A 23,643-nucleotide genomic window follows, 5' to 3' on the forward strand; every position below is an offset into this window, starting at 1 on the left:
AAAGTCATTTTTCATTTTAATTATGAGAAGTGAAAGATTGAGGCTTTATGTCAAGTTGGGTTCCAGGGAAATGTAAGCACAAAGGCAGTGAAAGCTCAGCCACTTAATCATTATCTCCCCTAAGTGAAATTAGTAGAGAATTTGCCTAGCTTGCTCTGAGGCCAGAGGACTCTTCATATAAATCAAAGTTTTGCAAAATACGGGGTCCGGATAGGTTGGAATTAGCCAGGAAAAGCAGTACATCATCAGTGTAGGGTGCTATCCTTTTTTCCTCGTTTGCCTCCCCAATCTCACCTTTGTATCTGGGCGTCACATCAAATCAACGGAGCCAGAGGCTCTATAGCGAGGGCAAATAGGAGCAAGGACAATGGGCACCATTTCCAGGTCCCTCTGCATATAGGGAATGATTCTGAGATCACACCACTTATTTGCACCTGTGCTGATGGTTCTGAGTAAAGAATTTTGACCTATCTTAGGAAGCAGGGGCCAAATTCCATACATTTAAAGACCCTATCTAAGAAGGACCATTCAACGGTATCTATTGCCTTCTCAAAATCTAAGAATAGGAGGGCACAGGGTCTTGTATGTGGTGAAAGGGGTTAGCGTCATGTGTACATGGCATATACAATATTGGTTGCTACTGTTGGGCATAAAGCCACATTGATCTGGGTAGTGGTATAGGAATACGGGTACACCCAACACAGTCACTGGGACCTGGGTTCTATGTGATACAATTACAGGTGATCCCAGTGTAGGACCATATAAGGACACACAGAGACCAATCTAAATTCTTTCCATTCATGGTTGAATCAACAAAACCCAGATATCCAATTTACCATTCAGTCTGACCCTCACAAAATGGCCTTCTTGGATATTACCATTTATGTTGAGAATGACCACCTAGAAACAACACTATATCGGAAATCTGCTAACAGAAACTCTCTCTTGCAATATACCAGCCATCACCCTCGCGGGTTGAGAGATAACCTACCGTTTGTCCAGTTCTTACGGATCAGGAGGAACTGCTCAAATAAAGAAAACTTCATGATTGAATCTGAAGACCTTATCAACCGCCTGATTGAGCGTGGGTACCCAAGAAGACTGGTCCGAAGAGCACGTAAACCAGCTTGGTTTAACCCTAGAGAGTCTCTACTACAACCAAAGATACGTGAGGACAATGCCAATCAGAGAATGATCTGTGTATCCACTTTTTCTACTTGCAGTAATGAAATAAAAAAGGTGGTTAACAAACACTAGGGTTTGATCTCAGATGAGATAGATCAACGAGCGCTTCCCCTACACTCCTTTAAGAAAGCCAAAAGTATTAGGGAAGAGGTGGTTCGGTCCTTTCTTGATACCCCTGCTCAACCATTTATACAATCAATGTGGGATCTCCCACCAATCCGTGGCCACCACCGCTATGGGAATTGTAAGGCATGCACTATAACCATGCAGGTCAAGGAGTTGGAATACAAACAATTGAAAATACAACTCAAGACCTTCACCAACTTCAATACAGATAAAGTCATTTATTTAATCTTGTGCCCTTGTGACCTAGTGTACATAGGCCAAACACAGCAGAGAGCCAAAGCCAGAATCTTACAACATTGCAGTAGGATCCGGTGTGAAGTTCCTGGGGCACCCCTAGTTGAACATTTCATAACCAAGGGGCATACACCAGAATCATTACACTGGTTGATTCTGGGGAAAGCTACCCTTGGCCCCCGTGGTGGGGACATCAGTACAATTCTGAATGTTAGGGAGCCGAAATGGATTTGCCGTTTTGACTCGGTCGCCAATGGCCTTAATGAATTGGAAGGAAGCCAGGTACAATTAGCCAATCTGTAACTTCACTGTATCTTGGGGACTCTCTTGTATGTTGTTCTGGACCCCTGTGGTCTAAGCACTACTTGAGATATCCTTCATCAATAGACCTCCCTACACCTCTGCTTTATTATTTTGTGATAACTCCTGTTACAATTACCCAAGCCCTCCTGTGTTGAGAGGCTCCGGTGATGTAATTTCCTTTTTTTGGAGTATTTTGTCTTAAATCCTCCCACACTTTTGAGTGTGCTCTCTCCTGGTCTAATGCAAATATCTGTGAATGAATCTGTATATGTGTATTTATCAGTTTCAAATGATGTGATACACTTGATTGATATGATGCTATGGTCCATTTATATACTTTGGTCACTCTATAGGGATAAAATGATTTCCATCGGAAGAATTCCCTTACGCCCTCCTGCGAGAGTGGCGCGGGTATGATTCCTATGGATTAATCCCTTTATATTTATATTTTTATTTTTATTTTCATTTTTGTGGGAATGTATACTGCAAATCACTATAATACATTCATGTGATTGTGTTGCTTGTACTGAAAATCTGCTGGCATATACATTTGAAACGGGCATTATATGATACACCTTTTGAATTGGGGTTTATAATATATATTTTTAGCTCCCACTTTTTGCCTTACTCCCGGGGTCCAGTACGTCATAACATGAGCTTCGCATGCCTGGCGCATAGTTTGTTATTATAACAACGACGCAAGCGTTCCCGTTCACCACTCCCTCTCTTACTCCTCGGGCACTCTACGTCATTACATGAGCCTCGCGTTTCTAGGTTGGGTGCATTGTTTGTTACTATGACAATGACGCAAGCGTGTGCGTTCCCGTTCACCATTTCCTCTCTTAACCTCTTCGCCGCTAATGACAAGGGTAACTCGTCATGGACTTTCCATTGATTTCAATGGAAATTACATAAAAGAAAGAAAATAGCCTTAGCAGTAAAGGGGTTAAGTGGCCCCACTGCAGTGATTCGGCCTCTTAGGACGAAACCGACAACATTGCGGGTCACAACTTCTGAAGCATCGGTAAGTCTGGTGCACCCCGTTTCTTTATCCTGAAGGCATTCAGGCTATTTCCATTCGACGACCCTTACCAATATTGGTTTTATTTTATTGTTCTAGAGGAACGCGAGCCCCGACTCGGTCAGGAGGCCTCTGCATTTTGCTTGACTAGTGTTCCGATACAGTGAGTATTCATACCCTATAACTCACTTATTCCTCACTTGTTCTGACACTAGTGTGGTCACGTGGTTTTACATTATCTTGCCCTTTGGTGCATGGAGCATTTTCACGTTCATTATTGTTTTTCCGGTATCCCTTTTGCTTTTAACGATGTAACTAACAACTGTAACTATCTTTCACTTAGATATTCACTTAGCAGGGTGCACGTGGGGCTTTTTCGGCACTTGCGCTGTATTCAGGACTGTCCGCTCTTCATGCCACCCGTGAGGTTATTTTTGATGTGATGAGTGATTATAGACTATGTTTTACGCTCTTTCGATTTACAGCACATGCAAGTTGCTCCACCATCTCTACCATGATTACTCACGAGCACCTATTTTGCTTGATACAATGGGTCTTGGTGATGTGTTTTACTGGGTATGACGTTACATCATGGCCGTACCAATTGGTCATATTTATGACCCTATGCCCTTTTACCTTCCTAGACAATCTACCACGACCAGCCCTGGGCGGCGTTATCTGTTAATGCTCATACCCTTATTTGTGAGTATGTACCCCTTGGTCTGTGCTGGCCAGTATTCATTCACGTTTATATTCTGTGTATAAACCTCAAGTATGAATCCTCTTCCCCTTTTCTTTAGATTTCTTCCTATATTCGCTCGCTTGGAGCTACGGCCCAACAACACCATGAAGTGATTGAACCGTGAAGCTCATTAATCCACAGTAATACTTGTAATTGCCAATGTTCTTTAAGTCCCTCCCCCTTTTTATCTTGTAAAGATGTCTTATCCCGTGCCCTTCTTTCCCCCTTAGGATGCCCTCCCCTTCCGCCTCTGTCCTGATGAAGACCCCAGCCTAAGGGTTCCAAACTTCCCTAGAACATCGGGGGTCGAAACGTCGACGAACTCTATCCCACCCACTTATTTCCACATTTTGATAAGGATTTATTTATTTATTTAAGTAGCTTATACAGCGCGCAGCTACCCCCGGAGGGGTGTCCCGGCGCTAAAAACAGAACCTCAGGGAAGGAGGAGTGGGACAAGCTTATTACAAGAAAGGGATCATAATTTGGAGAACAGCCAGGTTTTTAATTTAGCACGGAAGATGGATTCAGATGGACAGAACCTGAGGTCGAGAGGGAGGCAGTTCCATAGTTTGGCAGTGATTACGCTGAACCCTCTGCCGCCCATTCTGGAACGTCGAAAGCGAGGAGCAGTCAAGAGGCGTAGGTTTTTAGATCTCAGTGATCTGACAGATTGAGAGATTGACACTCGCTTTTTCAGGTAGCTAGGTCCAAGGCCGTTGATAGCTCGAAAGGCGAGGGTGAGGATCTTAAATTGGATGCGGCTTGCGATGGGGAGCCAGTGGAGCTCTTTGCGATAGGCGGCAACCGACTGACGGTAGGGGATATTTCCGATCAGTCTGGCAGCCGCATTCTGAACAATCTGAAGTCGATCGATCTGATATTGTGGAGCACTGGCATATAAGCTGTTGGCGTAGTCTAGGTGAGAAGTGATGAGGGCCTGAGTGATTGTTCGGCGGGCGTCCAAGGGAAGGTAAGGAAGGATCAAAGTGGTTCATTTGTTGTGAGGCTTTAATGTATGCTGATTACCATTCATGTGCTCAATGTGGCTGAATATGAGAGCCAACATGTTTTGCATTGCGTTTAAATGAGTTGGGTCCTATTAACCAGAGTTATATCATTATTGATGTTCCCTGATCCTCACGTATCCTTCACCTTTCCCCCCTTTCACTTTCCCCTGCATTGTTTGTTTAGTAAAAATTTGAAGAATATGGAACCTACTAATTAAAAGTGTAACGTTTTATATGCATATTGTGCTCTTTGTGGATTCTATGTGAATAGTTAACATTGCAATCCAATATATTTCTGAAAGTATGTCTTTTTGAAATGTACATTCTCTCTCTGTGTGTCCTTTTATGGTCCTACACTGGGATCACCTGTAATTGTATCACATTGATCTGGGTAGACAAGGGTGGTCAGTACTCATTTAAGGCTGTTAGATAGGACTTCAGTGAATATATTAATTTCCGTATTGATCAAAGATGGTCTGTCTGGATTTATGAATGACTAAGATGGTGTTTGAGTTGAGTTCTGGGGCAAAGGCCTTGTTTACTTTGGCATCTATGTAGAGATCCAACAAATGCAAACTGATGATCTCATGGAATTTAGAACAGAATTCCTGGGGGAAAACAGTCTGGTCCTGGTGTTTTGCAAGATTACGTATCTTGGATAGCCTTGTCTATCTCTTCCACTGTGACCGGCGAGTCTAACTCTTTTTTGTGGGATACAGCGAGTGATGGGGGGGTTAATTCCATTATGAGAGGGTTTTTTTTCTCTCTGCTTATTTGTCTCTTTACATTTAAGATCAGCCTTCGCAATCACCATGATGGAGGCTTTACTGGTAGCCAACAATGGACCCACCAAGGTAACAAACCTTGGTTTGTAGCAAAGAAGGGTCAGAGCTCTGTAGATAGATAGAGCACTGATCATCTTTGGGGCACCATGTGTGAAGCTGCTAGGTGGAGGGCCGGTCTATGGCAGCTGACCCAAAGTAAGCAGTAATAGGAGAGTGAATCACGACCTGATTGTGAACAGGTGGGAAAAACTTTATCTTTAAAAACATTACGGACAGGAGGGAGTTACAACGATCATTTCTGTGACAAGCAAGGGAAATGAGCTATGTCGCCAAACATGGCACAGATAAGGTAATTGGGAGAGAGGGTCGCTCGTAACTTTTGGGATACTGTTTTAATGGATGAGAGTCGTGACACTAGATAGGTTAACATAAATAGGGGATGTATATTTTGATAATTGGGATGGATAAGAGTAAACTGGGAGGTTATGTTTAGTTTAGGGAAAAGATCGTTTTTTTTGTTGCTGTTTTTTTGTTGTTGAGTTAGGGTGTGGTTGAAATTAGAGAAATGAGCTTGGGTTTTTTTGCACTGAAACTATGACTGAATAGCTAGTTGAACTGTTTCCTTATTTTTTACTTGTAGCTAACCCCTGACGAAGATTCTAAAAGATTCAAAATGCATTGGGACATGCTTACGTTTAAAGATCACTTTTGAGAACATGTTTGTCTTCACATGTCTTCGTAAAAGCCTGGATTGGCAACGTCAGACACTTGAAAATGTCGAATAAAAATTCACAGAACAAACATGCTGTCTCCGCAGTGGTGCAATACTAAAGCAGAAAAATGACTAAAGATTGTGTATAAACATTGTCAAAGAGAGTTAAATGCTGACTTATTAACCTAAATCAAAGGGCAGAGACTTGACAGCACACTTTTTGCGTAGAATTTTTAATTTTGAAGGGAGCATAATGCACAAAACTTATCATTGAGTGAGGAGGTTTAAACAACCACTCCAGAATTACATAGAGTTTCCCATGATGACGTAATCAGAAGAAGAGAAGAGTGTTTATTTACTCATATAAAAGAGAGATGGAGAACACACTATGAAAGCATTGATAGTGGCTGAAAACTTGCAAAACAGATAGGATTATAAAATGTAAACTATGTGGTCAGTGGGGTGAAGATACCAGCATAATAACTAGATGTGTATATCATTTGTCTATGGATAAATTACCAACAAAAGGCACATCTGTCAAAATGGTGCTTTTGTGACCCCTGTATTGACACTTAACAAGAGTCCATAACAAAGGGTAAGGATCAGATAGAGACGAGAATGAAAGTGCAGGTCCCCTACCTTGATAACAAGGGATGAGGAAGGACACCTCATTGGTTTGTGCTACATGAAAGAGCCAACAGAAAATAATTGTATCTTACCTGACCTGCTCTTGACTAACACTAAAGCTTTGAAATGGGTTGCAAGTATCTCCCCATACATGCGTAAAGCTCTGCTGTGCTCTCAAAGTGAATTCAATAGTTGCTACTGTCATATGAGCACAAAGAAATTAATGTAGGTTTGGAAGCTAATGAAGTTCAAATCAAGCAATAGCAAAGTTGTGAGTGAGCCTCCACAGGACAGATAAAAAAAAAGGTGGGGGATGACCAATCATTAGGGAAAGGTATCTCATGGTTGGGTATTCCCACAAAAACAATAGGCTGGCATGCAACTGAAAAGGGAAGACATGGCAAATCCTGGGGTGAAGGTTAAAACATTTGTGTACAAATAGTGGTACATAAAAAGCTGCAATGGTCGAGATAAGCTCAAGCAGACAAATGGGACATGCTTTGTGGTTCAAATTAGTACCAACGTAAAGTGTATTATGGAAGATTCGCTAACGATTACCAGTAGGAATGACTTAGGAGCAAAACATTGAAATAGAAAAAATAAATCAATTAGATTAAAAATAAAGTCTATAATAAATAGAGGTAGAAATAGATAATATCATTTGAGGAGAAAAAAGCAAATGTTCCCCTTTGATAAACCTCCAAGACGTATTTAAGTCAATTGATGAGCCTGGGTGCAAAAGTATGGATCAGCTGAAAGGAAGTGAAGAAAGCCAAAGAAAAAGGGAGGGTAATGGTCTGTATGGTCACTGCGAAGTAAATCAGACCTGCCCCTCACTAAGCACTGATGCTATAGTTGTGGAATAAGCCCCTTAGTTAATCGCATTTACCATTAATTGGATTGAATACATCTATTTTATTGACAAAAGAAAGGCATTGGTCCTGGATGCACAAGGGTCAAAGGCAATCTTGAAGATTTACCAGGAGCGTTTAAAGAAAGAGAACAGAAATTAATTGATTCCATAAAAGGAAAATGAACAAACTTTGGAAATAAGCATTGAAGAACTCCACATGAGCATATCTAGTTGATTAAAGTTGAGTAGAAAATATAGGATCCTAGGCAGTTTGCATATACAATCCTGCTAGACGTTTGTCCATTACTGATAAACTAACATTTCTGTGCTATCAAATATTGTTGGATTTGTAAGGCAGTAGCTAGGTAAATATTTTCTATGAGGATAAAGAAGATTAACTATAAGTGGGACATGAATTCAGGACATCAGTTATGGAGAAACATTGGGAGTGGGTGTTATGTGTTGCAACTGGCAATTGATTTTGAGTTCACACCATTATTAGGCAGGCAGTGCACTTCTGGAATACACTGTCTCCATATATCTTTCCTCCAATGGAATTGAAATCTACAATACATTTGTCTTGAGGGTTTATTAATACAATCTCTCTGCTATTATTCCAGGAGACTTGGAACAATAGGGAAGTACATCTGGTAAGCTTTGAAAGCATATGTAGGCCAGCTTTGCATTCAGTGTGAGGTCACTCAAACGAGGATTTATGATTGGCTTTCAAAAGGGAATGCAGATGACATCTAATATTGCTCTCAAGATAATGTGATAAGACTTCCTTGATATGATTCAGTTCTAATGATAAGGACTTCACACTGATTAAACTAAATTGTTCCCTCAACCAAGTATGGCTCATGGGGAGGAAAGATTACCATAAACTGGAGAGAATAATAGGTATTTGCATTAGAAGTATCAAGCTCATTGGATAAAAATAGTGGATGATGTAATGTAGCGTAGAACATTAGTGAAGAGATTTATATTGATTTATTTATTTAGGTGTCTTGGTATAGCGCACAACTCACTCCCGGAGGTGTATCTCAGCGCTGTGCTGAACACAGCAAGTGAGGACATTCTAAAACAGCCAGTTTGTTAAATCTGCGCAGGTAAAAAGATGAGGAAGGAGTTTGTGTCAGTAGGTTGGAGCCGTATAGAAAAACTATCTGCGCCGCAATCTTGAGGTGTAAATACATGGATCAGCAGGAGCACTTGATTTGAGGTCTATAGGCATCTGTAGGGCAGGTAATAACTGAACTGTGAAGACAGATAGGCTGTGCACGCTGTATGAGAGCCTTATGTGTGAGATAGCAGAGTTTGAAACCGGCCCACTTTCTGATAGGCAAGCAAGGTAATTTCTGTACGACAGGGGAGAAGGATGAAGGTAAAGGAAGACTGCAGATCAGATGTGTGGCTGTAATCTGTACTAATTGGGTAAACAATGTTGATAATAAGAGCATTATTTCATTACCAATATGAGCTCATTGGAAAAACCATAATTTTTATTATGTGTTGCAGTTATATATTGGCAGTATAAGGTCCTGCAGGAGGCTGATGAGCAAGTAGAGAATGACCGAGTTTCGTTGCATAGTTGAGTACAGGGTTTGACTGAAAATAATAATTTGTGTATGGCTAATGGTTGGAAGGTTTGTGTGTTCTAGCAAATAAAACTTATTGTCTGTGGTGATGCTGATAGCAATCATTGTTAAAACTGCGTCTAAGAGTAATAATTTACCCACTAATGGCAGGGGATCAATTTTCCTAATGGTATATAGGAGCTCTTGATCTGAACCAGGTAAATATCAAAGTTTAGCTATGCTGAATAATATGTACTAAAATCAATACTACCTTTCAGAAACTATAAGTAGTAGGGAGAGCAGATAATATTTGTATCCCCTTTTGTATTTGAACCCTTTGGAATAATGCAGAAAAGAAAACCAGATACAGGATCTTACTCTAAAATATCCTGCAAACCAAATTCTGGAGGTGCATCAGGAATCTCTTTTAGTTAATGCATACGTAACATTTCAGTCGCCTCTGATAAATATTCAACATTGGAATTATATAACAAATACATTTGGGAAGTTGCTCTTAATCTAGCCACTATAAAGCAGAGGAAATATCTAGAATATCTACAACCCAGGTTTTCAAATTAACTAAATCAACAATGAAAATGCAGAACCTTAGCAACCTCCATAGTTGAAAGTCGTAAATACCTGCTTTGACCCAGACTCAGTCACGTGTGAAGTCCCACAGAACTTTATTTTGGCCACAACCTTTCCCTTCCTTCCTGCACAAAACTAATCCTGCATGCAATGCAAGAACCCTCAAACCATAATGCAAGGGTGCCTGCTTTGATGCTAGGCTGCCAAAAGGGTGCCAGCGCAGGGATAATGGCAGGAATGCAACGTATTACCTTAAATAGCCTTTTGCTTGTCACACAGTACAGCACAGCAAGGTGACTTGTTTTACTGCAATGTGTGACATTCTTGTAAGTTGGCCCCCTAATTCCCTCCACATCCTGAATTTGAGGGCTAATGTATCCGTTTTTTTCTGTACTTCACCACTAGGTTTTACCTTGCAGTGATGACCAGAAAAACCACATCATCCACCTTAAATAGGGTAGGTAGTGTACATTTCTTCCTACAACGGCCTCATCTCCCTCTGGCCATTAGAGAAAGTTTTTTGCCAACTGATGCACCGTCAACTGATGCACCGTCAACAGAAAGCTATTAGTACTCCTGACCCTAAATAGTGCAGGGACACTGTCAGTTTAGCGGACAAGGCACTCTGTTGTGTTTGCAATAGAGTACCCTGTCTACCGAACTATAAATCTGCCCCTTGGTCTCACTCGCTGTAACAAGGAAACAGAGGATACATAATAACTGTCAAAATACAATTATGCATTATATTAAGGCAGTTGATTGACAGGCTTCCAACAGGATGACGGGTGCAACTGGAAAATTAATAAAAGCACAGTATAAAGGCCTGCTACATCAACTAAAGCATGGGTGGCCAAGATACATAACTTCATAGCTCCAAGGTAAGAGAGGATTTCTGTTGTAATCCTAACTGCACAACTGGAAGTATATTTTTAAAGTGATGCAGTTTTGTAACACAGTCAAACTAATGTTAGAAGATAATCCAAGAGGAGGGAAAAGCCTCAATAGGGTGCACTAATGACCAGACCCAGTAGGATCAAGTTCATTAAAAATAACCATAAAGACCACAACTGTCCAGCAACCTGCAATTGAAAAACTTCTAAGGCTTGTGTTACACAGTGGGGTCCGCTCCTAACACCATATTCAAGGATTGTCTTAGATAATATTTATAGAAAAGCCCTGAAGTCCTACCATTCTTTTACCCTTCTCAATGTGATTTTCTATCTGCAAATGTGTTACTCTGGTATTCATTACAAAATACTCACACGTATCAGAAGCCATCCCTGACTTACTATAATATACATTCTTCAAGTAAATAGTTTGTTTATCTCCTGAGCCCACTCAAGAATTTCCAGCCTGTTTCCTGGACAAGCAAATAGAAAAATGCTCCTCGCAGCCCTCTCCACCTCAAATGAAACTTCATGTGCCGGACTTTGAGAAGGTAACTTCTTCAGCGGTACTGAGCTGGTCCCTTTATCCGATTCATGCTCCATCGCAGTCGGCCTGAACTTTCCCAAGGTCTAGCAAAACAAGATGACCGCAAGTGGTGTTTTGTGCTTTTAAGCACTATATATGTATATATACCTAAATCTTTCAAACATTTACTCTATTTTTCTAAATTGATTTGAGATTTTTCTTTTGCTGTGGTGTCATTTTATTACTGTTTTTGTGCTGCATAAATTCTTTACACTTTGCCTCTAAGTTAAGCCTCACTGCTTTTGTGCCAAGCAGCCAGAAGGATAAGCATATGTTAATTTAGTGACTTTTGTGGTTGACCGAGACAAGAATTGTAGTTTTTTCCAGAGTGGGACTTCCAGCCCCCCAACCAATATTCTGATTTCTTATAGGCTCCATATCCTACATGTGGACTCCACCTACTCTTGATCCTCTCAATAACTCTTGCACCTCAACTTATGCCAAAGTTCTAAAGAAACAAAAACATGTCAGGAGGTCAACTACATCATCTCAACGTCTAGCATCAAGTCAGGATCCCCTTCGGACCCTGCCCCATCTAATGTCCTAATGCAAGGGTTGGATATTATCGGCCCTTATATCCAACAACTCCTCACACTCTTTTTTTGCTGGAGAGGATCCCTTGAAGTGGAAGCAGGCAATTGTCCTACCACTTCACAAGGAACCTTCTGTTGATCACACTGCATTAGATAACCTACGCCCCATCCTTCTACTACCAATATTTGCTAAAATATCAGAGAAAGTGGTGAATAACCAAGTAACTGCACATATAACCACAAATGACTTATATAATCCTACTCAGTCAGACTTCAGCACCTCGTACTGAACAGAATCTGCTCTCCTGTTAGCTACTGAAACTCTAAGGAAGTGTGCGTATGCTGGACAAACTGCTGCACTAGTGCTATTGGACTTAAGCGTGGCCTTCGACACCGTTTTGCATAACCTACTCCTTCAAAGGCTTAGTCGATGCAGGGTTGGAGGTAGCGCTTTGTGATGGCTACGATCCATTCTCCATGAGCGTAGCTTTCAGGTCTCACAGAATCATTTTCTATCAGAAAGTCTGCCTTTAGCGCAAGGAGTTCCGCAGGGCTCTATTTTATGCCCTACTCTGTTCAATCTCTATATCAGCCCCCCTGTGGACATTGTGGAAAGACATAATGTGACAATTGTGTCCTATGCTGATAACACCCAGCTAATTGTCATCCTATCTCACGACTGCGAAGCCTTGACCCTTTGTTTTTCCCTATGCCTAGAAGAGCAAACTACATAGATTGCCAACCATTGCCTCTCTAAAAAACAGTAACCAAAAATCTAGGGGTCTGGTTCGACTCTGAACTCGCCTTTGATAATCAAGTTAGAAGAGTCATGGGTAAGTGTTTTGGAGTCCTCAAAGTCCTAAGGAAACTTATCAATCTCCTCCCCATAGCAGCCTGTAAAACTATTGTGCATGCTTTGATCATGTCACAACAGGATTATGGCAATGTTCTGTATCTACGAGAAGCCAAGAGAAGTCTTACCAAACTATAACCCATTCAGAATGCGGCGGCACATTTGGTTCTTGATCTCCCTAGAAGATCCTCAGCCTCTAAAGCTCTGAACACTCTCCATTGGCTGCCTGTTGAGAAGTGAATTGCTCACAAAACTATGTGCTTTTGCCATAAAATCTGGTGAAATAGAAGCACTAGCTACCTTCGACCTCTGATCACCACCTACACTTCCTCTCGCACCCTCAGATCGAGTGGAACCCTTCAGTCTAAGGTTCCCAAAATTCGCAAAGCAAGAATGGGTGCTTGTTCACTCAGCTATCTGGCAGCAAAAATCTGGAACTCCCTGCCCTTAATGTTGCGAACGGACTCTGTGGAACACTCCTTTTGCAAGCAATTGAAAACCTGGCTATTTGCATCGTAACTTTGGTGGCGATCTTGTACCTTCATTCTGCAACCTATGCTCTTTTTCTTTCTTGCCTAGTTCTGATCCTAGCATGGGGACACACCGTTGGTGTAAATAGGCACTTTACAAATGAAAAGAATATATATATGTAATGTAGTATTGTTAGTTCTTTGTGGACACCAATGCATATCCAAACCATGAACCCAGTACATAGTTTGGTCCCAGGTGAAATACGCTACACGTACCCCTAAATGATGACACTTCTACAATACACCAATGCATATCCAAACCATGAACCCAGTACATAGTTTGGTCCCAGGTGAAATACGCTACACGTACCCCTAAATGATGACACTTCTACAATGTCAACATCTGACCATCTTCTACATTAAAGACATTTCTACAAGAAGTTTTCATCTGCTGTTTGTGAATCAACAAGCAATGCTAATGTTACATTTATATTGATATGGGCTGAACACAATTTCAGTTTGCAATGATACTCACCTTGATGACCAGTTTCTTTCCTTTCCACTTCTTTCTTGTACTCATCTAGTTCTTGATCTGTTAATTGACTGAATGGGTTTGGTGGCTCAGGTTCCGTATGTATCTCCTCTGGCGGCTCCTTTACCTCCATTTCTGTTTTGGTAACAAGTGAGCTTTCTGTGGACTGAGAATACCAATATGCAACTTTTTAAAGGAACGTTTAACATAGTGGAATAATTTAGATATTTGTCTTTTAGGTAGGAAGGATTGTTGTGGCACCACTGACATCCTTATTTCAAAGTCTGGGTGCTTGCAGCATAAATATGTGACAAGCCTTTAAACCTTTTCTCCAAAAATGGATTTATTTAAAATAAAGCTCAAGTGAAATTGTGGGCTGGAACATTGTCTGTTTTTTTAATTCTTTTTATTAACAAAATTAACAGAAACGAAATTACAAAACAAAAAATGCATCAGGTGAAACCATAATTTTCTCATTGTTTAGGTCCGTATATCACATGTACAGAATCACATATAACTATATTTGTTTTAATAGGATCACAGGGATTCCTGCGATCCTAATTCCGCTCGTGGCGCCGGTGGTTCACAAATCTCTCCACAATGAGTGTTCCATGCCCTCCAAACCTTCCCCCATTTCCCCGGGCAACCCCTGGCTACATACACTGATTTCTCCCTAAACATACACCAGTCTAAGTCCTTGGCCCATCTGGAGACTCCAGGCGGCTGGCTTGCTGCCTAAAGTTGAGCTATATTTCGTTTAGCCACCATATATGCTAGTGTCACCCATTGCCTCTGGTACACAGTCAGATCCGTGGGTTCCCACACATTCAGTAGACACCTCCGAGCCTCTGGCCGTATATCTTCCCCCAATACATCTTTCATCTCATGATGAACTTTCGTCCAGAACGCCTGTACTGCCACGCAGTGCCAAAGAATATGCATAAAAGTGTCAGGCTCTCCACACTCCCTTATGCACTCTCCACTCCTCACTCACCCCATTCGCACCAATTGGGGTCCGGTAGTCGAAGCCTCATCTGAATCGCCACTACCTTCGGGGAGGAAACTGCCTCCACCCAGTCCTCGTCATCTAATTCCAACCCGTCCGCACTCCACTGCGCTCTAATATGTCCCAACGGATCCTCCATATTATTGACAAACTTCTTATATATTAAAGAGATAGTCTTCTTGGGAAGGTGCACATCAAGTACTCAGTCTTCAAGAGGAGAGGCTTCCGGAAGCGTGGCGCCTCTGGGTACATGGGTGAGGAGTGCGTGCCTCACCTGTCGATAACAATAGTGCTCATTATCATGTAGAGTATACTGTTGCTTAAGAAAGTCGAATGAATGTATCTTGTCTCCTCCCCAAACATCCTTTATCTGGGTAATCCCTAAAAGATCCCACTTGTCAAACCCCTTGGACTTCCACAAGCTCCAGAGTCTCTCCGATTTAAACAGGGGAATTGCCAATGTCAATCTTCCCTCCCAGCCCAAATACCTATTAGCAGCGTGCCACACTTGTACTGCATGTGCAGTTGGGCCTGTTAACACAAATCGCCCTGGCTTAGCGTACAAAGCTCTATTAATATCTCCACCAGTCGCTAACCCGCGGTCCATGGCATAACCTGGACCAGGAGGTCCATAGACGACATGATTCACAGCTGCTAATTGCGACGCAAAGTACTACTTTCTTAAATCCGGGAGTCTGATTCCACCATCATACCACGGGAGAGTTAGTTTGACAAACGCTATTCGGGGTCTACCGTCCCAAAAAAGCTGCCTCTGAAGCGCCTCAATTTCTTTATAATAGGAGACTGGTACTGGGTCCATTGAATTCTGTAGTGAATACAGGAATCAAGGTAGGGCCATCACCTTAAACAGCGCCGCCCTTCCAAGTAATGATAGTGGAAGAGCCCTCCAGTGCTCCACATCTTTCTTAAACTGGCTCAAGGGGGAACCCAAGTTATTGGTATACCTCAACTTCGGGCCGAGTGTTTTATAGATACCTTGGGCCCGATGTAGGACACCATATACCGGTTGGTAACGGCCCATTTCGGCCGTTACCGACCGGTATTTGGTTTTTGATATGTAGGGTCCTTAAATTTTACAGAATCAGTAAATTTACCGATTCGGTAAAATACTGAATCGGTAAATTTACTGAATCGGTAAATCTAGATGTAGGTGGAACTGAAAGCAGTGCCACAGGCCCTTAAGAATTTGTTATTTACCACGAAATATTATTTTGTGGTAAATAACGAATTCCAGTGTACATGCACATTTGTGCATGTACGCCTGTACCATGTGGCACACATACATGCCCTAAGGGCATGTATGTGTGTCACATGACACACACGCCAGAATCAGGGGTGCAACAGGGTGTCAAAGTGACACCCTGTCCCCCTTGACAATTCGGTAATTTTACCGAATCGGTATTTACCGATTCGGTAATTGACATTGCTTCCTATGGGTCTCAAGGCCCATAGGAATCAATGGCAATTACCGAATCAGTAAATACCGATTCGGTAATTACCGAATTATACCAATTCAGTAAACATTACCGAATTATTTCCTACATCTCATTTACCGAATGTAGAATACCGAATCGGTAAAATTCGGTATTCTAGAGTCGGTAAATGAGATTTACCTACATCGGGCCCCTAGATACTTAAATCCTACTGGTTCAATCTGAATGGGGCACGACTACGGAATTACTGGCGGACCAATTTATAGCAAATCCAAAGTATCTACCAAATATGGCAAGCACATCCAGGAAACTAATCAAAGACGCTCTGGGATTGGTGAGATAGAGCAGAATATCATCGGCTCCACTGCCAGAGCGAAAAGTAGCAGGGGCAATGGGCATCCCTGTCTCATCCCTCTCTCCAGTGTAAAATTGTTCCATCTACAGTTAATAACAACCACTCTGGCCAGAGGATATGCGTATAATAGTCTTATCCTTCCAATAAACTCCCCTCCAAAACCCAGCTTCGCCAGAACCGCAAACAAATAATTCCAATCAACCCTATCAAATGCCATAGCAGCGTCCAAAGACACGAGGACTGCCGGCTCCTGTATCTTTGAGGAGCCCCCAAGAATCCCATGCAGCCTCCGCAGCCTCCGCAGCCTCCGCAGGTTCAGAGCCATGTTCCGGTGCGGCATGAAGCCAGACTGATCGGGGTGTATCAGGGTTGTGACTACCTTGACCAATCTGGTGGCAAGTAGTTTCGCCAAGATTTTGGGCTCTGCATTAAGAAGTGAAATGGGCCTATATGAAGAGTATTGTGTCCTGGGCTTACCCGCTTTATGAATAACTACTATATTTGCCACACGCAGGTCGTATGGGAGTTGACCCTTCTCTTTACTCTCCAGGTACATGGCTCGGATATACGGGGCGAACCTCTGGGCATTCAATTTATACAACTCTATCGGTATCCCATTGGGACCAGTCGCCTTACCGGACTTTGGGCTAGAACATTGTTAATGTAAATAGATATGTTTTCAAAAAGGGCATGATTGAATTTCTAACAAACTAAAAAGTAACTGTCATTTAAATGTTTTTTCCTTAAACAGTTATTAACAACGTCAATAGTTTTTAGTTTGTAGTGGAAATGTTTCCTCAAGCTTCAATTACACATACAAGAGAGATATAGCTATAGCCAGCAGCAGTAAAATAAACACACATATATACACAGTATACGAAGTACTGCAAGTATCCCTCAAAGACAGAATAGTTGCACAAAGACTGCTGCAAGGCAAGTTTCACTCGCATACACAGAACAGGTGAAGCACAGACAAAAATAGTGCAAGCTTCCTTGCATTCAGGCAGGCACAGTTCGGGCAATAACACAGCAGGATTCCTTTATACACAGGAGAGATGCAATACAGCAGCTACCAAGCAAGCGTCCACCACACATAAGCACTATATGGCAGGCACATCTGCCAAGAGAGAGGAAACAATGGCACAGTGTTATTAGCATATATGCTTACATTACGTTACAACATAACTCTTCTCCTATGTAAAATCATTTAATTTCCACAATGAGCCTTTCTGTATAGGCTGTTAATACAAGAGAGCACAAATTACTAGCACATTCATATAGTCCACGAAAATTCACATATTGTAAAATTGGGGTTATTCAGGTCAATCTGAGGTGAGGGTCTTGGATCCCTCAATTCAAGCAGATAAAGTTTGTCAGCCTAATTGAAACCCGACCTTAGACCTGATATTGATTTGCCCTAGAGCAGGAGCATTCCTCTCTCACATAACTGGCATTTTCTGGATCACTCCAAATTATCAGTTAAATGGAATCATCCAAAACAACTATATCCTACTATACAAAGGCTGGGTTGTTTGCATTCAAAGTATTTTGTCTTTCTTCTCTCCTTTGAGTACTTTGATCGCCTGGGGAAGTTCCTCTTCAGGGGATTAAGGGCATAGCCCTGCAGTCTCTGAGCTACCAAGGAGCCACTGCTAAATTAAATTATTACAATTGTAATAATTTAATTTAGCAGTGTTCATGCAAACATAAGTTTTATGTTTACATGAAGTCTGCAGTGTGCAGGTCAGCCCTTTCTGCCTCTCCATTAGGCTTCCGATGACAGGATGAGGGGTCAAAGCAACGATCCAGCTACAGAGTGCTGTTTAACCCCTTCACTGCGGCGGCTATTCCGCCGCAGTGCTAAGGGGGCGGGGGCCGCGCGACGCGACCATGCTGGTGACGGAACCGCTCCGTCACCAGCCGCGGTTGCGCTGTGCTCATGACGGAGCGGTTCCGTCACGGCCCCGCCCGCTCAATAGAATGCTCAGCGCAGGTGCGGAACCTGCGTCGCACAGCACAGCACATCAGCACAGCGCGACCGAGGCTGATGACGGAGTGGTTCCGTCACCAGCAGGGAAGGGGTTAAAAACACAGTACTCTGTAGATGGATGTCTGGATTGCGCATGTGAGGGGAGCAGCTCAACTATGATCCTACAACCCAGGCACAATCCTTTTTATTTAGCAGACATACTGCACATGCCTCAGACAGCACAGTGTATCTGATAAAATGGGGCTGTTAGGACGCACTTCAGTCCACCCTTGATGACAATGAAGAGTCACACAGAGCAGAAGAGACAGGATCCCCAGCACTGTCCCCACTCTGATAGGGCTCTGCTTCCAGTCCTATCAAGAAGCAGGGAGAGCCTTTTGCTCAGCGTATGAGAGAGGAGTCTAGTATTCAGCCATTTTAAGTATGGTGACTGGGAGAGGAAGGTAGCCCTTTATGCCGATGATGTTTTTATTCTTTCTGCTGATCTTGCGACGACTTTCCCCCAAGTCATTAGCTTAGCACAGGACTTCTGGCAGGTATCCGGTTATAAGGTCAACGCGGAGAAAACCGAGGTTATGACGTGGAACCTGGCGATGTGTCAATATCAGATCAAGCGTGAAATGAGGTACCTGGGGGTGAGAATAGTGCAGGATATTAATAAGATCTCAGGGGCTAACCTGGCAAATGTCTCCCGTGAGTGTCAGAAACTAATGAAGTCATGGGCCCATCTCCCCTTGACCATCTTGGGGAGGATCCACCTGGTTAAGATGGTGGAGCTACCGAAAATTACTTTTCTTTTTAATATCATCACTCTTCGAAAAACCAGCTATAACCAAGCTTCAGCAGGTAATCAACTCATTTGTCTGGTCTTACAGGGCTACGAAGATCGCCAGGAAGAAGCTCAGGCGCAGGAGGGAGAAGGGTGGCCTTGCACTTCCTGATCTGCAATATTATGCATGGGCCTTCCAACTGGTACACTCGAGAATGCTCTTAAAAACCCCAGACCACACAGGGATGTGAGCCTTGTTAAAGGGTGCTGGTCTGTCTCTGGAAGGATTTCTGTTCAAATTTGCAGAACAGAAGTTATTCTAAAAGATTAGGTTAAAAGTCCTGCTGGGGATGGCTCGAACTTGGGCTAGTATTAAACAGTCTACTGGTCTCAATTATTTTCCAAGTCGGCACCCCTGTGGGGCTCTCCAGGTGCACCAGATTGCCTGATGGACAGGCTTGCGCTACCTCTTAGAGCCGCAGGATTCAAGGTGTGGGGGGACCTCACCTTTGAGGGGTCACTTTTACCATGAATGTCACTATATAATAGGCTAGAAGAAGGCATGTCCAAGTTTAAATATATTCAGCTGCAGAGTTGGTCCCAAAACATTTAAAAAAACCTATAGGTGTAGGAAATACTCTTGAGGAGCAGCAGGTGGTAAGACCGCTGGGGAGGAAGGAGGTTTCTTTTCTTTATTGGGCCATTGAGGAGGCTATCAACAGGGATTTTAAATTGGCGGCAGAACTGTGGGGGGCTCCTTGCCAAACTAACAGTGCGAACATTTGTGGCAAACATCCTTTAATACCTTGTTTGATGCTGTACACCGGCTTGGCTGAGGTGGAACCATTTGTTTAAGGTCCATAGGGAATTTTTATCACCGTTAAGATTGACTAAAATGTCGAAGGGGCCTCCAGTCTGCTGTAAAAAATGTGATTTAGAAGACGCCTCTGACATACATATATTTAAGGAATGCCCTGCTATAGCAGAATTTTGGGAAAAAGTAGGGAAAACCATTTCTGACATCTTGGGATGTCCAATCCAAATTAATCTTGGCCTGATATCTAGTGGAATAAGCGGCCCGCTAGGCTGTTTATCTTCTATGTAGTGCTGTTGGCTAGGAGGGAAATCTGTAAAAGATGGGTGGAAGTTGCACCTCCTTCACATTCTGAGAGGTTGTCTTCCTTATTTACAACTTCCAGGTTAGATTTGTGTAGCAATCAGAGTAGTAAAAAGAAAGCACTATGGGATCTCTTACTAACATGGTCTAATACTAAGTTTTGGGAATTTATTAATTAATATCATTAATGTTCTAAGTCTTCATTTATAAAGAAATCTGGATCCTATGATTATGCCTCTTTTGAAACTCCCTTGACTGTGTTGGGCCTTCCAGTCCCCCCACTTATAGGCCAACATTAACAGTCACCGTTTCCTCTGGAACCAGAGAGGAGTCTAACCAACCCTCTCCATCTTGGGGCCAGTGTCATCTTAAGACTATTCTGTACCGGTAGGCGGGGAGTTTCCTCCTGGTCCCCATCCAGCAGCCTACGTCTCTTTAACACTGAGTAACGGTATGGACGGCTTATTTTGTCTACCGGGGTCTGAGGTGAATGAGATACATACAAAAAATAAATGAATACATTTAAAAAAAGAAGCAGGGAGAGTGTTTGAGGTGGGTCTTTCTCTTAAACCTGGCCCTGCTGCTCTGCCTGCCTCCGCGTTGGGAATCACAGCTTGCAGGTTTCAGTGTCCAGCACCAAATGTCTGCTCTGCTGCCACCATGGAGCCTCTGAGTAGCCAGCAAAGGAAGAAAGGTAAGTAGAAAATAATTCTCTGTGTTTGAAAGTTTGTTTGTGAGTGATTTAGAGAAAATTAAATTGAGGGAGTATGTGTGTTAGTTTAATGTGTTTGAAAGTGGCAATGAGAAGTGTAGGTATACTAGTAGATGTGAGTGAGGGTCAGTTATTGTGAAAGTGTGTTCGCAAGTGCGTTTGATTGAAAAACAGTGAGTGTGAGTGTATGGGTAAATTTGTATGTGAGGGCACCTGAAGCAAATGTTGAACACAATGAGGTGAGCCCATCCTGACTTTTACGCCTTACCACTTTCAGGGATCACCAGCCGCCACTGACTGTAGGCAACCCAGATCCCATGGAGGCATGGATGACACCTTCCATAGATGAGTGAATAGATGGCTCCTATGTTTGTGAGGGCTTTTTGTTGACGGTATACTGAAGAGGTCAAAAACCTACAGGGAAGAAATCCAGTTGCAAAATAGAGACACACTCTGCCTTAAACGACTTTTACATTCCACAAGACAGGAGGGAATTCAAGGGGAGGAGGCTTATGAAAATGGACACCTTATTTAAACTGAGATCAGCATTGATTGAGGTGTCATGCTCGTATAAGGCACCGGAGTCAAGACAGTAACTCACATGAGGTGGAATTTTAGACCAGTGGTAGCCTTCTGGTAACAAGTTCTCGTGAGAATAAATATTTTATGGATATTCACGATCCCTGTAACTGACTGATAGTTCTGCATCGGGACATTAACAGTGATTACATGTACTCCGTTAGGTCACTTGACATGAAGGCTGACTATTTTTGTCCTGTTTCACCATTGTGCATACGTGGAAGATACCAGATTTTCTAAAGATATCACAATGGTGATATAAGGTCTGAGTTATTTATGTCTTGGAGAAACCTACTGCCACTGTCTATGAAAAGTTTGGCAAGTTTGATAAGAACTTGTGGACCTTCTGCACGGCATATAAAACAGACTTTGGCAGTAGCAATTTGTCCTCTATCAGCAAGATTGAAAGCCATTGGCAATGTTTGTAATGAAAATGTATCCAAGTGAAACAGACCCACCTCATGTTTTGTGTGGTGTACGGTAAAGAAGAAAACTGCATTTCTCAGTGGTATGTCTTGACATAATTTTGGTATGACATACATGAAACACTATTTAAATGTAACGATCTCGTACTACTTAAAATGTAAAAAAAGTTGTTTAAAAAGGCTTTTTCAATCCACATTGGTTCCCTTTCTTTCATCTTTCCCCTACCATGAGCTTCGTCTTGCAAACACAGTCATTTGGTGCTCTTTGCTCCTCTCTTCAGTAATCAAAAGTATCTAAGGTCCTCAACAAGCTTTGGCATCTTGAGTGACGGTGTTGGCTGTCCCCATGCTCCCTGTTTCTGTGTCCTATGCCATGGAAGCAACCTGTCTCCCTGCCCAGCCAGCCTCCAAGGCCTCCTGCCGGCTCGCACCCTGAATCTCCCACACGTAGATCTGTCTACCATTGTAAGGAAAATGTGTGTTCTAACCCTTTCGATGCACCCATCGGCCAATGACCGTAGCGAGCACTACCTCCGTAGTGCTGCGCACGTCCGTTGGCTGACGTGGCCCCGCTCACTCAATCCAACTGCCGCACCACGGTGGAATTGCCGCCGCAGTTAAGCAGTTACTTACCGGGCTCCTGCTTTTCTCATTAATGACGCTAGCCAAAAGTTGGGATTGAGGCCCAGCAGATTTCATGTCTTGCCGGTTTTGTTCTCGAATCTTAAAAAGAGATAAACAAAAGACACAAATTGTAAAGCATACAGAAATACAAACATCAAAACATTCACAGATACAGACACAGAGAGGCAAGCACAAAGGCAAAACATTCACAGATAAACCCTGAGTCAATCACAGAGAGGAAGGAGCAATAAGTCAGCTGCATGGAAAAATACACAAGATATCCAGCGAGGGATACAACGTCACATTCCTGGATGCAGTCAGTGAAAATCCTAGGTAGATTTATGGAGAGACAAAAAATAAAACCCACAGTCAAGGCAGAAAGGTATGCCCATAGGGACACCCAGGGTGAGGGCCTGATGATTTAGATCTCGGCAGACGGGTTACTCTGCCACAATGGTGGCGGATATCCCTTCTGCCGAAATATAAATCCCATTATATCCTATGTGATTTATATTTCGTGAACGAGATAGCCGTCACCATTGTGATGGAGTAATCAGTCCGCTGAGATATGAATCAGGCCCTGAGACTGCCACAGAAAACCCAGACACCGAGAAAGAAAGTTAAGCATCATAACCAGGCAGTGACAGATAAAGCAACAGAGCCATAGACAGTCTCTGAAATAGCAAGAGGCATATTCGCAAGGGAATGGCGAAGCGTGGCGAAAAACAAAAACTGATAACACCACGCTCCGCCATTCTGAAAACAGAGGGATGAGGTGTATTCCTAAGACTGCGGCATGCCCCAGCATTTCCCCTAGAACCGGTGCTAAATCTAGCTGCCTAGCGCTAACGCAGGCACCCTTGCACCATAGTGCAAGTGTGTCTGTGTTGGGAGAATGGCTGTTTATGTGCAGGAAAGGATCCCTCTCTGCACATAAACAATCCAGAATGGCGAATCTTAACTTCTATGTGTGCTGCATTATGCAACA

General features: G+C 42.7%; 1 protein-coding gene across 1 annotated transcript in view; it reads right to left on the reverse strand.

Moving 5' to 3' along the window:
- Positions 1 to 23,643, reverse strand: part of ADD2 (adducin 2) — a 440,390-nt gene that overhangs the window by 65,397 nt on the left and 351,350 nt on the right. Inside the window, exons 12-13 of the mRNA XM_086943577.1 lie at positions 22,665 to 22,754; positions 13,628 to 13,790 (exon numbers count right to left, since the gene is read on the reverse strand). Coding sequence (XP_086799703.1) covers positions 13,628 to 13,790; positions 22,665 to 22,754 — 253 coding nt within the window. The remainder of the gene's footprint in view (positions 1 to 13,627; positions 13,791 to 22,664; positions 22,755 to 23,643) is intronic.

Source organism: Lissotriton vulgaris, chromosome 11 (genome assembly GCF_964263255.1).
Source record: "Lissotriton vulgaris chromosome 11, aLisVul1.2, whole genome shotgun sequence".
Lineage (NCBI taxonomy): Eukaryota > Metazoa > Chordata > Amphibia > Caudata > Salamandridae > Lissotriton > Lissotriton vulgaris.